Below are 12,457 nucleotides of genomic sequence, written 5' to 3'. Positions count from 1 at the left end.
ACTCTAACAAGCAAGAGCAGTTGTCAATGTCTACATGAAAATGGTATTTCCTTCTTTTGGCAGGATGATCACATCTGTCTCCTACAGTGTTAACAGAGTCACAGAGCAGCTGTCCCCAGTCTGCTGCAGACAGCCTCCATACACAACAAGTCCTTCCTCTCTTTATCTCTCTCTCTCTTGCTGTGTGTGTTGTGTGTGTGTGTGTGTGTGTGTGTGTGTGTGTGTGTGTGTGTGTGTGTGTGTGTGTGTGTGTGTGTGTGTGTGTGTGTGTGTTGTGTGTGTGTGTGTGTGTGTGTGTGTGTGTGCGTGTGTTTGTAAAGAGGAGAGGTTTAGGCTATCATTTTAATTATAATTCCAAAATCAAATCACTCCTTCCCACCGTTGACCCCTAAAGACAACTCCTTCAGAATTCCGCTGGCGTCCACACGCCTGCGCTCCCAGATCATGTCTTCGAGGCTCCGGAACACCAGCGTGTGTGCGTGTCCACTCCGAGTCCCGGCGCCAAAGTGGACTTTGAGAAAGTACCGCTGGTCCGCAGAGTGCGCCTCGCCTCCCTTCTTAAACTCCCGCTTCCCGAAGCGGCACCAAGCGGCGAAGCTCTCTGAGTTGGTCCAGCAGATCTCCCCGCTGTTCAGGCCGAGGTGCCCGGTGGCGTTCTGTACAACCAGGTTGGCGGGCAGCGGTCGGAACCGGTAACGGCTGTTCACTATCCGTCCATGCCGGCCCTGTCCTATCTCAGTCAGGCTGTCCTTCCGTATCTCCCCCTTATGCAGGTGTATCACCTGGTCGTTGAGCTCGTACACAGCCCAGTGAGGTGCCTGTGACGTGGATACTAGCTCCACAAGGTCCCCTGGCTTGCACATGGAGAGCAAAGTTTTGGCAGAGTACACGTTCAAGTCCTGGTTTTCGCGGAGCTTGGAGAAGATGCATTCCTGGGAGCAGAAGGCGGAGTACTCCAGCTCGCTGACCGCGCCGGGGCTCTCCTGGCTGGCGCACGGGTAACCGCCTCCTCCTCCTCCTCCGTCGTCCACCTGGAATCAAATCAATCAATCAATCAAATGGATTTTCAATCAAATCAATCAATTATTTTTTATTTTTTTTATTTTTTTTGAGATATCCAACCTAAAACCCCACAGAGCAGGCAAATTCATTAGTGTCGGGTCGTTCGCGAATGAACAGCTCTTTTTAAAATATTTTTGGTAAAACGCCGGGAACCGAATCACATCGGTGAAAGAGCCGTTCATTTGGCTCCCTGATTGGCTGACTGTTATACTGCTTCTTTTCTCTCTCTTTTTAGCTCAAAACAACGTTTCTGCAGATAAATTACACATGATTCTCTAAAACGGTAAACCCCTCAAAACAACGTGTTTCTGCAGATAAATTACACATGATTCTCTAAAACGGTAAATCCCTCAAAACAACACGTTTCTGCAGATAAATTACACATGATTCTCTCAAACGGTAAATCCCTCAAAACAACATGTTTCTGCAGATAAATTACACATGATTCTCCCAAGACGGTGAGTCCTCACTGCAGAAACATCGTGGGAAGATCTCGTCAATCTGGTCCGTGCTGATTTTTTCAGTGCGTGAAAAAAAAGGCACTTTTTTTTTTATACAGGCCATCTAATAATTTGGCCAGGTAAAAATATATTTAAACGTGCATTTCATGATCTGACATAATGGTAGCCTGAGTATTGAGTTAGGTTAGATTACTCGTTGGTTATTACTGCATTGTCGGAACTAGAAGCACAAGCATTTCGCTACACTCGCATTAACATCTGCTAACCATGTGTATGTGACAAATGCAATTTGATTTGATTTGAGTAGGCCTACAAGCCCAGGGTTACAAAACCCCTCAAGCTACGAACTGGGGTCATTTTGACCACAGAGTTTTATGTTGATGATGTTTTATCATGGGCTAAACGTAGTTTATTCAATTATTCAAACAAATCATTGTTTAGACTTTCTATATCAATATGCACTTTAAAAAAAACAAATGTAAGTAATTTGGGGTCATTTTGACCCCAGCTAAAAACACCTCATTATGCCTTTAGTAATTTGATAGGTAGGACCTTTTATTTGAATCTCGGTTTCTCTGGAGACGTAATAACAAGTTATCCAGGGGAACATGTACTGTATCAGTGATTTAGACCAGGTGACAGATCATCTGTAGAAATACAGCTCCCCATGTCCTCTCATGAGATCGTATGACTGTGTACAAAACCAAAATTACCTTATTTTATGTGCATATAAAAATCTGCCAATGGTCAAGATGGTCCTCCACTGGTTTAAATACTTGATAGAACTGCAATACAGTACTCAGATACACACAGAGTTGTATTGGTGTAGAGGAGAAATGTACACAGCCGTGACGATGACCGAAGAGAATGCGGTCGACATTTTGATGGTGAGGTATTCCAGATCGGACTTGGTTCCTGTACGTCACAATCACACCATGACTAGTTCATAATGAAACAAACCCCTCCACCTTTCATTTTCCCGGAGAGTTACYTATTATGATGTTAATACGGAGAACCCCGCTGGCTACATGGACAGGGACAGTACATCCGGAGAGAGCCATGATTCTGTGAGACAGAGTATGTTACAGTCCCTGATGTCTCTCTGGAAGGAGATCCTCGCCCTGAGCTCGTCTACTTTATTGTCCAGGGACTGAACATTAGCGAGTAATATAGTCGGAAGTGGTGGATGGTGTGCACGCCTGCTGAGTCAGACTAGAAGTCCACTCCGAATACCTCTTCTCCGTCGGCGGCGTCTTGGAACAGCCCCTGGGATGAGTGGAAATGCCTTGGGGGGTACGAACAAAGGATCCATTTCAGGAAAGTTGAATTTCTGGTCAAAATGTTGGTGAGCGACCATCGACCTAATTTCCAAAACTTATTTTTGGCTGTAAGTAATAACGCAAGAAAGGTTCTGAACAATTAATGTAATAAATAAATAATACTGAGTTTACTGAATTTATCGAGCTATGAGGCAATACATAACTAAATGATTATGGTGGGAGATTATAATATGGTTTTAAGTACCTCAATGGACAGTAAAGGAAATCACATTACAAACTATCCCCCTCATGTATGAATATCAGGGATATATTAGAACTAGTGGATATATGGAGACTTAAACACGTAGTTGGCTAAGGTGTATGTAAACTTCCGACTTCAACTGTACGTGCTTTCACATGTACAGTTGAAGTCGGAAGTTTACATTTACACATACATTTAAACTCAGTTTTTCACAATTCCTGACATTTAATCCTAGTAAAAATTCCCTGTCTTAGGTCAGTTAGGATCACCACTTTATTTTAAGAATGTGAAATGTCAGAAATATGTAGAGAGAATTATTTATTTCAGCTTTAATTTCTTTCACCACATTCCCAGAATTTTGGCCCATTCCTTCTGACAGAGCTGGTGTAACTGAGTCAGGTTTGTAGGCTCCTCTGCTCGTACACACTTTTTCAGTTCTGCCCACACATTTTCTATAGGATTGAGGTCAGGGCTTTGTGATGGCCACTCCAATATCTTGACTTTGTTGTCCTTAAGCTATTTTGCACAACTTTGGAGTATGCTTGGGGTCATTGTCCATTTGGAAGACCCATTTGCGACCAAGCTTTAACTTCCTGACTGATGTCTTGAGATGTTGCTTCAGTATATCCACATAATGTTCTCCCTCATGATGCATCTATTTTGTGAATGCACGCCTCTCCTGCAGCAAAGCACCACCCAACATGATGCTGCCACCCCCGTGCTTCACGGTTGGGATGGTGTCTTCGGCTTGAAGTTATATTTTTGTTTCATCAAGACAGAGGACATTTCTCCAAAAGTATGATCTTTGTCCCATGTGCAAACCGTAGTCTGCCTTTTTTTATGGCAGTTTTGGAGCAGTGGCTTCTTCCTTGCTGATTGTGGATATAGGACTCGATTTACTGTGGATATAGATACTTTTGTACCTGTTTCCTCCAGCATCTTCACAAGGTCTTTGCTGTTGTTCTGGGATTAATTTGCACTTTTCGCACCAAAGTACGTTCATCTCTAGGAGACAGAAGGCATCTCCTTCCTGAGCGGTATGACAGCTACATGGTCCATGGTGTTTATACTTGTGTACTATTGCTTGTACAGATGAACATGGTACCTTCAGGCATTTGGAAATTGCATTTGGAAAGACTTGTGGAGGTCTACAATTTTTTTTCCTGAGGTCTTGGCTGATATCTTTGATTTTCCCATGATGTCAACACAAAGAGACACTGAGTTTGAAGGTAGGCTTGAAATACACACAGGTACACTCAATTGACTCAAATTATGTAATTTGCCTATAGATGCTTCTAAAGCCATGACATTATTTTCTGGAATTTTCCAAGCTGTTTAAATGCACAGTCAACTTAGTGTATGTGAACTTCTGACCCACTGGAATTGTGATTCAGATAATTCTAAGTTAAATAATCTGTCTGTAAACAATTGTTGGAAAAATGACTTGTGTCATGCACAATTCCAGTGGGGATAGGCGTCCTGTCAACGGGACAGTTGTAAATCATGCAGAGCGTTATGTCWCGATCGCAGATTTTAGAGAAACAACAAATGTCGGTACATATAAGTGTCTTATATCGTCTGAAAGCTTAAATTGTTGTTAATATAACGGCTCTGTCCAATTTACAGTAGCTATTCCTGCGAGAGAAAAAAATGCCATGCTATTGTTTGAGGAGAGCTCCTAACAACAAAACACTTTTTTCACCGTGATAGGTTTGATAAATTCACCTCTGAAGGTGAAATGTGTACTTACATTGTCACGTTCTGACCATAGTTCTTTTGTGTTTTCTTTGTTTTAGTGTTGGTCAGGACGTGAGCTGAGTGGGCATTATATGTTGTGTTTCTAGTTTTCCCGTTTCTATGTTTGGCCTGATATGGTTTTCAATCAGAGGCAGGTGTCATTGTCTCTGATTGGGAACCATATTTAGGTAGCCTGTTTTGTGGGTGGTTGTCTTCAGTCTTCGTGTGTCTGCACCAGACAGAACTGTTTCGGTTTTTCACATTTGTTGTTTTGTATTTTTTAGTGTTTCATTCTGAAATCTTGCTCTGATTTATCATCCAAAGGGTCCCAGAGATAACATGAAGTGTCGTTTTGTTAGATAAAATCATTTTTCATATCCTAAAAAGGTCCATATAGCAGAAGCACGATCGGTTTTGTATTTCCACTCGTTCAAATTGCAAAGAAAGGAATCTGTGAAAATCTCACCCTAAACGTTGATTCAACGAGATAACTACTGTCTATACACACCATCCTATATAACTACTGTCTATACACACCATCKTATATAACTACTGTCTATACACACCATCCTATATAACTACTGTCTATACACACCATGCTATATAACTACTGTCTATACACACCATCCTATATAACTACTGTCTATACTGTCTATACACACCATCCTATATAACTACTGTCTATACACACCATCCTATATAACTACTGTTTATACACACCATTATGTACAAAACATTAGGAACACCTTCCTAATATTGAGTTGCAACCTCTTTTGCCCTCAGAACAGCCTCAATTCGTCAGGTCATGGACCCTACAAGGTGTGGAAAGCGTTCCACAGGGATGCTGGTCCATGTTGACTCCAATGCTTCCCACAGTTGTGTCAAGTTGGCTGGATGTCCTTTGGGTGGTGGACCATTCTTGATACACACAGGAAAACTGTTGAGTTTGAAAAACCCAGCAGCGTTGCAGTTCTTGACACACTCAAACCGGTGCGCCTGGCACCTACTACCATACCCCGTTCAAAGGCTCTTAAATATTTTGTCTAGCCCATTCACCCTCTGAACGACACAATCCATGTCTCAGTTGTCTCCAGGCTTAATAATCCTTCTTTAGGGCCTCCCGAGTGGCTCTGAGGTCTAAGGCGTCATTACAGACCAAGGTTCGATCCCGGGCTGTGTCACAGCCGGCCGTGACCGGAAGACCCATGAGGCGGCGCACAATTGGCCCAGCGTCGTCTCGGTTAGGGGAGGGTTTGGCCTGGCCGGGTTTTCCTCGTCCCATCGCGCTCTAGCGACTCCTTGCTGGGGACGCCTGCAAGCTGGACGGTGTTTCCTCCGACACGTCGGTGCGGCTGGCTTCCGGGTTAAGTGAGAAGTGTGTCGTTGGTAGTAGATTCCAGGTCCACCGGCTTGGCAGGGTCGTGTTTCGGAGGAAGCATTGCTCTCGACCTTCTCCTCTCCCGAGTCCGTAGGGAAGTTGCAGCGATGGGACAAGACTGTAACTACCAACTGGATATCACGAAATTGGGGAGAAAAAGGGGTTCAAAAGTACACAAAAAAAAAAAAATATATTTTTTAAAATCCTTCTTTAACCTGTCTCCTCCCCTTCATCTACACTGATTTAAAGTGGATTTAACAAGTGACATCAATACGGGATCATAGACTGACCAGGTGAAAGCTATATTCCGGACTCTGACATTGCTCGTTCTCATATTTCTAAACGTCTTAATTCTATTATTTTACGTTTAGATGTGTGTGTATTGTTGTGAATTGTTAGCTACTACTGCACTGTTGGAGATAGGAACACAAGCATTTCTCTACACCCGCAAAAAACATCTGTAAAATATGTGTACGTGACCAATACATTTTCATTTGATTACTTGGTGTGTATTCTCTGAAAAGTAGTTKGTCTAGGCCAAATCTAATCAAGTATTTGAATCCAGGTTTTTCTAGAGACGTAATATCCTCAGAGGGTGGAGTATCAGGGATTTTGACAAGATAGACAGGTCATCTCGAGAGATTGAACACCTTTATTTTATTTGACCRTTTATATATATATATATATATTTTACTTGGCAAGTCAGTTAAGAACAAATTCTTATTTACAATGACAGCCTACCCCGGCCAAACCCTCCCCTTAACCCGGACGACGCTGGGTCAACTGTGCCGCCGCCCTATGGGATTCCCGATCGTGATACAGCCCGGGATCGAACCAGGGGTCCGTAGTGACGCCTCTAGCACTGAGATGCAGTGCCTTAGACCGCTGAGCCACTCGGGAGCTCAAATTGTCATACATAGATAACTTATGTACGCGGCCATGGTTATAACTAGGTGTGACTGTGTACAGCTAGGTGTGACTGTGTACAGATAGGTGTGACTGTGTACAGGCTAGGGCGTGACTAGTGTACAGCATAGGTGTGACTGTGTAGCATATTGACTAGTGTAGATAGTGTGACTGTGTACAGATAGGTGTGACTGTGTAGAATAGGTGTGGACTGGTAGCTAGGTGTGACTGTGTACAGTAGGTGTGGACTGTGTACAGCTAGGTGTGACTGTGTAAGATAGGTGTGACTGTGTACAGATAGCTGTGACTGTGTACAGTAGGGCTGTGACTGTGTACAGATAGGCTGTGTACATGTGTGTACAGATGGTGTGGCTGTGTACAGATAGTGTGACTGTGTAAGAATAGGTGTGACTGTGTCCAGATAGCTGTGACTGTGTAGCATCTATGGTGTGACTGTGTACAGATAGGTGTGACTGTGTACAGATAGGTGTGGCTGTGTACATTAGGTGTGACTTGTTCAGATAGGTGTGACTGTGTACAGATAGCTGTGACTGGGTGTGGTAATAGTGTGGTGTTACATATGGTGTGAGTGTACATAGCTGTGACTGTGTACAGATAGCTGTGACTGTGTACAGCTAGGTGTGGCTGTGTAAGATAGTGTGCTGTGTACATCTAGGTGTGACTGTGTACGATAGCTGTGACTGTGTACATAGGTGTGACTGTGTACAGTAGGTGTGACTGTGTACAGATGTGTGATGTGTACAGCTGGGTGTGACGTGTAAGCTGGGTGTGACTGTGTACAGCTGGGTGTGCCTGTGTACAGCTGGGTGGTGACTGTGTACGAGTATAATGCTGTGACTGTGTCAGATAGGCTGTATGTGTACACTGGGTGTGACTGTGTACAGGCTGTGGTGTGACTGTGTACAGGTGGGTGTGACTGTGTACAGCATGGGTGTGACTGTGTACAGCTGGGTGTGACTGTGTACGCTGGGTGTGACTGTGTAACAGGCTGGGTGTGACTGTGTACAGTAGGTGTGACTGTGTACAGCTGGGTGACTGTGTACAGTAGCTGTGACGTGTCAGCTGGTGTGACTGTGTAGTTCTTGTACAGATAGCTGTGACTGTGTACAGCTGGGTGTGACTGTGTACATACTGGGTGTGACTGTGTACAGCTGGGTGTGACTGTGTACAGCTGGGTGTGACTGTGTAGCAGTGGGTGTGACTGTGTACAGCTGGTGTGACTGTGTACAGCTGGGTGTGACTGTGTACAGATAGCTGTGACTGTGTACAGCTAGTGGTGACTGTGTACAGATAGCTGTGACTGTGTACAGCTGGGTGTGACTGTGTACAGATAGGGTGTGACTGTGTACATCTAGGTGTGACTGTGTACAATGGGTGTGACTGTGTACAGATAGCTGTGACTGTGTACAGGCTGGGTGTGACTGTGTACAGTCTGGGTGTGACTGTGTATTCGTGACTGTGTAAGCTGGGTGTGAGTGTAGTAGCTGGGTGTGACTGTGTACAGCTGGGGGGGAGTGTGTACTGTGTACAGATAGCTGTGACTGTGTACAGCTAGGGGTGGTGACTGTGTACAGATAGCGTGACTGTGTAAGCTGGGTGTGACTGTGTACACAGATAGGTGTGACTGTGTACAGTAGGTGTGCTGTGGTACAGATAGGTGTACTTTTGTGGTACAGCTAGGGTGTGACTGTGTACAGCTGGGTGTGACTGTGTAACTGGTGTGCTGTGTACATAATTTCTATGGTGTGACTGTGTACATCTAGGTTGGGGGGGGGGGGGTGACTGTGTACATCTAGGTGTGACTGTGTACAGATAGGTGTGACTGTGTACAGCATAGTGTGACATTGTGTGACATCATAGGTGTGACTGTGTACATCTAGGTGTGACTGTGTACATATGGTGTGACTGTGTAGCTGGTGTGACTGTGTACAGCTGGGTGTGATCGTGTACAGCTGGGTGTGATCTGTGTACAGCTGGGTGTGACTGTTACAGCTGGGTGGACGTGTACAGCTGGGTGTGTTGTGTTACAGCTGGGTGTGACTGTGTACAGATAGGTGTGACTGTGTACAGATAGGTGTGACTGGTGTCCAGATAGGTGTGACTGTGTACAGCTGGTGTGACTGTGTACAGCTGGGTGTGACTGTGTACATTCTAGGTGTGACTGTGTACATCTAGGTGACGTGTACTAGGTGTGACTGTGTACATGTATGGACAGATAGGTGTGACTGTGTACAGATAGGTGTACTGTGTAATCTAGGTGTGACTGTGTACATCTAGGTGTGACTGTGTAGATAGGTGTGACTGTGTACGCTGGGTGTGACTGTGTATCAGCTGGGTGTGACTGTGTACAGCTGGGTGTGACTGTGTAGCAGTGGGTGTGACTGTGTAAGCTGGGGTGTGACTGTGTACGTGCTGGAGAGCGCTGGTGTGACTGTGTACAGCTGGGTGTGACTGTGTACAGTGGGTGTGACTGTGTAGCAGCTGGTGTGACTGTGTACAGCTGGGTGTGACTGTGTACAGCTGGGTGTGACTGTGTACGTGGGATGTGACGTGTGGTACAGCTGGGTGTGACGTGTGTACAACTGGGTGTGACTGTGTAGATAGGTGTGACTGTGTACAGCTAGGTGTGACTGTGTAAATCCCTTAGATATATGCTTAGCTGCAGTACAAACAGCTCATACAAGCCTTTCACTGGTAGGAATACTGAACTGTAGTACAGAAACCAGCTACCTCTACACATAGTGCTGCATTGTGTGTATTCTCAGAAAGGAAAATGTGGTATAAATACTAGTATCCACCAATATTATATATACTTACACACTTGTTATGATATTAGGGTTGAATATCATTTGGTTTGAAGTGACTTGAAAGATGTGGACATTTGGTTTGAAGTGACTTGAAAGATGTGAAATTTGGTTAGAATGATTTACAAGCATGTGGATGACATTTGGATTAGAAGTGATTTACAAGATGTGGACATTTGGTTTGAAGTGACTTGAAAGATGTGAAACATTTGGTTTGAAGTGATTTACAGATGTGGACATTTGGTTAGAAGTGATTTACAAGATGTGGACATTTGGTTTGAAGTGACTTACAGATGTGGCATTTGTTTGAAGTGACTTGAAAGATGTGGCCATTTGGTTAGAAGTGATTTTACAAGAAGTGGCCATTTGGTTAGAAGTGATTTACAAGATGTGGACATTTGTGTAGAAGTGACTTTGTGAAAGATGTGGACATTTGGTTAGAAGTGACTTGAAAGATGTGGACATTTGGTTTGAAGTGATTACAAGATGTGGACATTTGGTTAGAAGTGACTTACAAGATGTGGACATTTGGTTTGAAGTCATTTGAAAGATGTGACATTTGGTTAGAAGTGATTTACAAGATGTGGACATTTGTTAGAAAGTGTATTTAGCGAAAGATGTGGACATTTGGTTAGAAGTGATTACAAGATGTGGACATTTGGTTAGAAGTGATTTACAAGATGTGGACATTTGGTTAGAAGTGATTTACAAGATGTGGATCATTGTGGTTAGAAGTGATTTACAAGATGTGGACATTTGGTTAGAAGTGATTTACAAGATGTGGACATTTGGTTAGAAGTGATTTACAAGATGTGGACGTGCTTTGTGAAAAGTGCTGCCATAACCCCTACCACTCTGGTTGTTTCACTAACAGTGATGCAAATGCTGGCTGTTGGGTAAATCAAGACAACTAAGCCATATTTTTGATCAATGTCTCTCAGGATCAGTTTTTGAAGTGAATTGAATGCCTTTTTGTCAGTAAAATTAAGTACATTTCAAATGTTGGTGTACATGCCCTTTTAAATGGCAGTAGTTTTTACCCCATAAATATTACAAAATTATTATTTACTAACGAAATGATACTATAATCAAATGATGGTAAATTATATATGTATTTTGTTTTACAGAATATGTAAATTAATATGTAAATTATAGAGTTTTTTTTTTACAGAATATGTAAATTAATAAGATATACATAGATATTTTACTATAATTGTCCCCGTCCCCCCCCAATAGTTTATTATTGTGGACAAATTGACCCCAGTTGGTAGTTCATGTGTTACAATATGTTGGTAGCTTGAGGGTTAAAGCGATGCCAATTTGTTTCCAACGTGGTCCCCGATGGAATACACACAAGGCAGACAACACTAAATGACAGACAAATAAGTCATATCCACCTCTTCCTCTTCGTCCGAGAAGAAGTAAGCTACCCCGACCCTTAGCTCCTCTTTCTCCAGTCCGGACGGATCGCCGGTTGGCAGCTCGCTGTAGCTGAGATGGGTGATACGGTCCAAGTGGTTGCCCATCAATGACGAGGCCCCGACAGAGGAGAGGCATGGAATACGGTGTCTGGGGTAGGGAGGGATGGAAAGGGAGTGGGGGAGAGGTAGCGGTAGAGAGGGGAGAGTGGAAGCGGAGAGTGGAAGGTGAGAGAGGGGAGAGAAGGGGACATATATGTTACTGTGGGGAAAGAACAGTCAAAACCAAACACACAATAGGCTCCAGTACACAACTCCGGTCGGCTATCAGCTACACAGAAACACAGCAGTATCCAGTACATTCGTGTAACAGTCAACAGCCACATAGGGAGGTAAATGATCAACACACTCGAGTTATTGAGCCCAGTTCGCTTGAAAGACGAGAAAACAATCAATGATTTAGTCCGTCGTTCTCATCACATGCCGTTAGCTAATCATACCCTCTGGTGGACTGAATGATAAAATAGCAGCGCTGGAGAGAGGGAGAGAGAGAGAGAGCAACCAGGAAAAGAGGCAGATAAAAACACAAGAGAGAGAGAGAGAGAGGTGCAATCTCCAGTCTTCCACGGAGAAGAGAAGTGTGCGCCGACAGAATGCCGACAAATGTATTATCCTTGACCAGTTTGGATGCACCATGGGAAAAAAGAAAGGCTAATTTAGAGTCCATAATGCACAAGGGAAAACCCCCGGAATAATAGAAGCAGTTACCCAGGGAACGGTTATATATCCTGTTGTTCCATCAGTGCCGCGGGCTCCACGGTCTTCTCTACTCCCTCCCTCTCCCTCTCTTTTCTATTTCTCCGTTCGTTCTCTCTCTCTTCTTCCTRGTTATACTCCCGCAGCCCTGTGTGTTTTACTAGTGTTTTCGGGAACCTCGCGTCTTTAAGTAACCTCGGAGAACTCCGCCTTCAGCCGCAACATCTGCCCTTGACGCAACCCATTGGTCTACGGGCACTTTCCCATCCCCGCTCGGCCAATCAGAAAGGCCAATCCTCACGTCATTCAAGCCAGCCTCCAATAGCGTGGGCGCAGAGCAACGCGTGGTGATTGGGATTCGCTAAGGGCCCTCCACACTTCAGGTAAACGACC

At 44.1% G+C, this 12,457-nt stretch overlaps 1 protein-coding gene across 1 annotated transcript; it reads right to left on the bottom strand.

The window, feature by feature from the left end:
• Positions 1-279: 279 nt before the first annotated feature.
• Positions 280-12,230, bottom strand: LOC112077169 (protein LRATD1-like). Its single transcript, XM_024143744.1, has 3 exons — positions 12,077-12,230; positions 11,288-11,459; positions 280-1,031 (listed from the first exon to the last, which is right to left on the bottom strand). Exons 2-3 carry the CDS (start codon positions 11,414-11,416, stop codon positions 366-368), a joined length of 795 nt encoding a protein of 264 aa, XP_023999512.1. The 5' UTR covers positions 11,417-11,459; positions 12,077-12,230; the 3' UTR covers positions 280-365.
• Between the last annotated feature and the right edge of the window lie 227 nt (positions 12,231-12,457).

This window comes from Salvelinus sp. IW2-2015, unplaced genomic scaffold, assembly GCF_002910315.2.
Source record: "Salvelinus sp. IW2-2015 unplaced genomic scaffold, ASM291031v2 Un_scaffold4353, whole genome shotgun sequence".
Classification (NCBI taxonomy): Eukaryota; Metazoa; Chordata; class Actinopteri; order Salmoniformes; family Salmonidae; genus Salvelinus; species Salvelinus sp. IW2-2015.
This window is presented reverse-complemented; position numbering and strand designations above follow the sequence as displayed.

Bases quoted from the DNA above. Each gene is read 5' to 3' on its own strand.
- LOC112077169 (XM_024143744.1), bottom strand. From the start codon at position 11,416: ATGGGCAACCACTTGGACCGTATCACCCATCTCAGCTACAGCGAGCTG. The intron at 1,032-11,287 runs GTGGATATGACT...ATTTGATTCCAG, and splicing joins TCTCGGACGAAGAGGAAGAG to GTGGACGACGGAGGAGGAGG.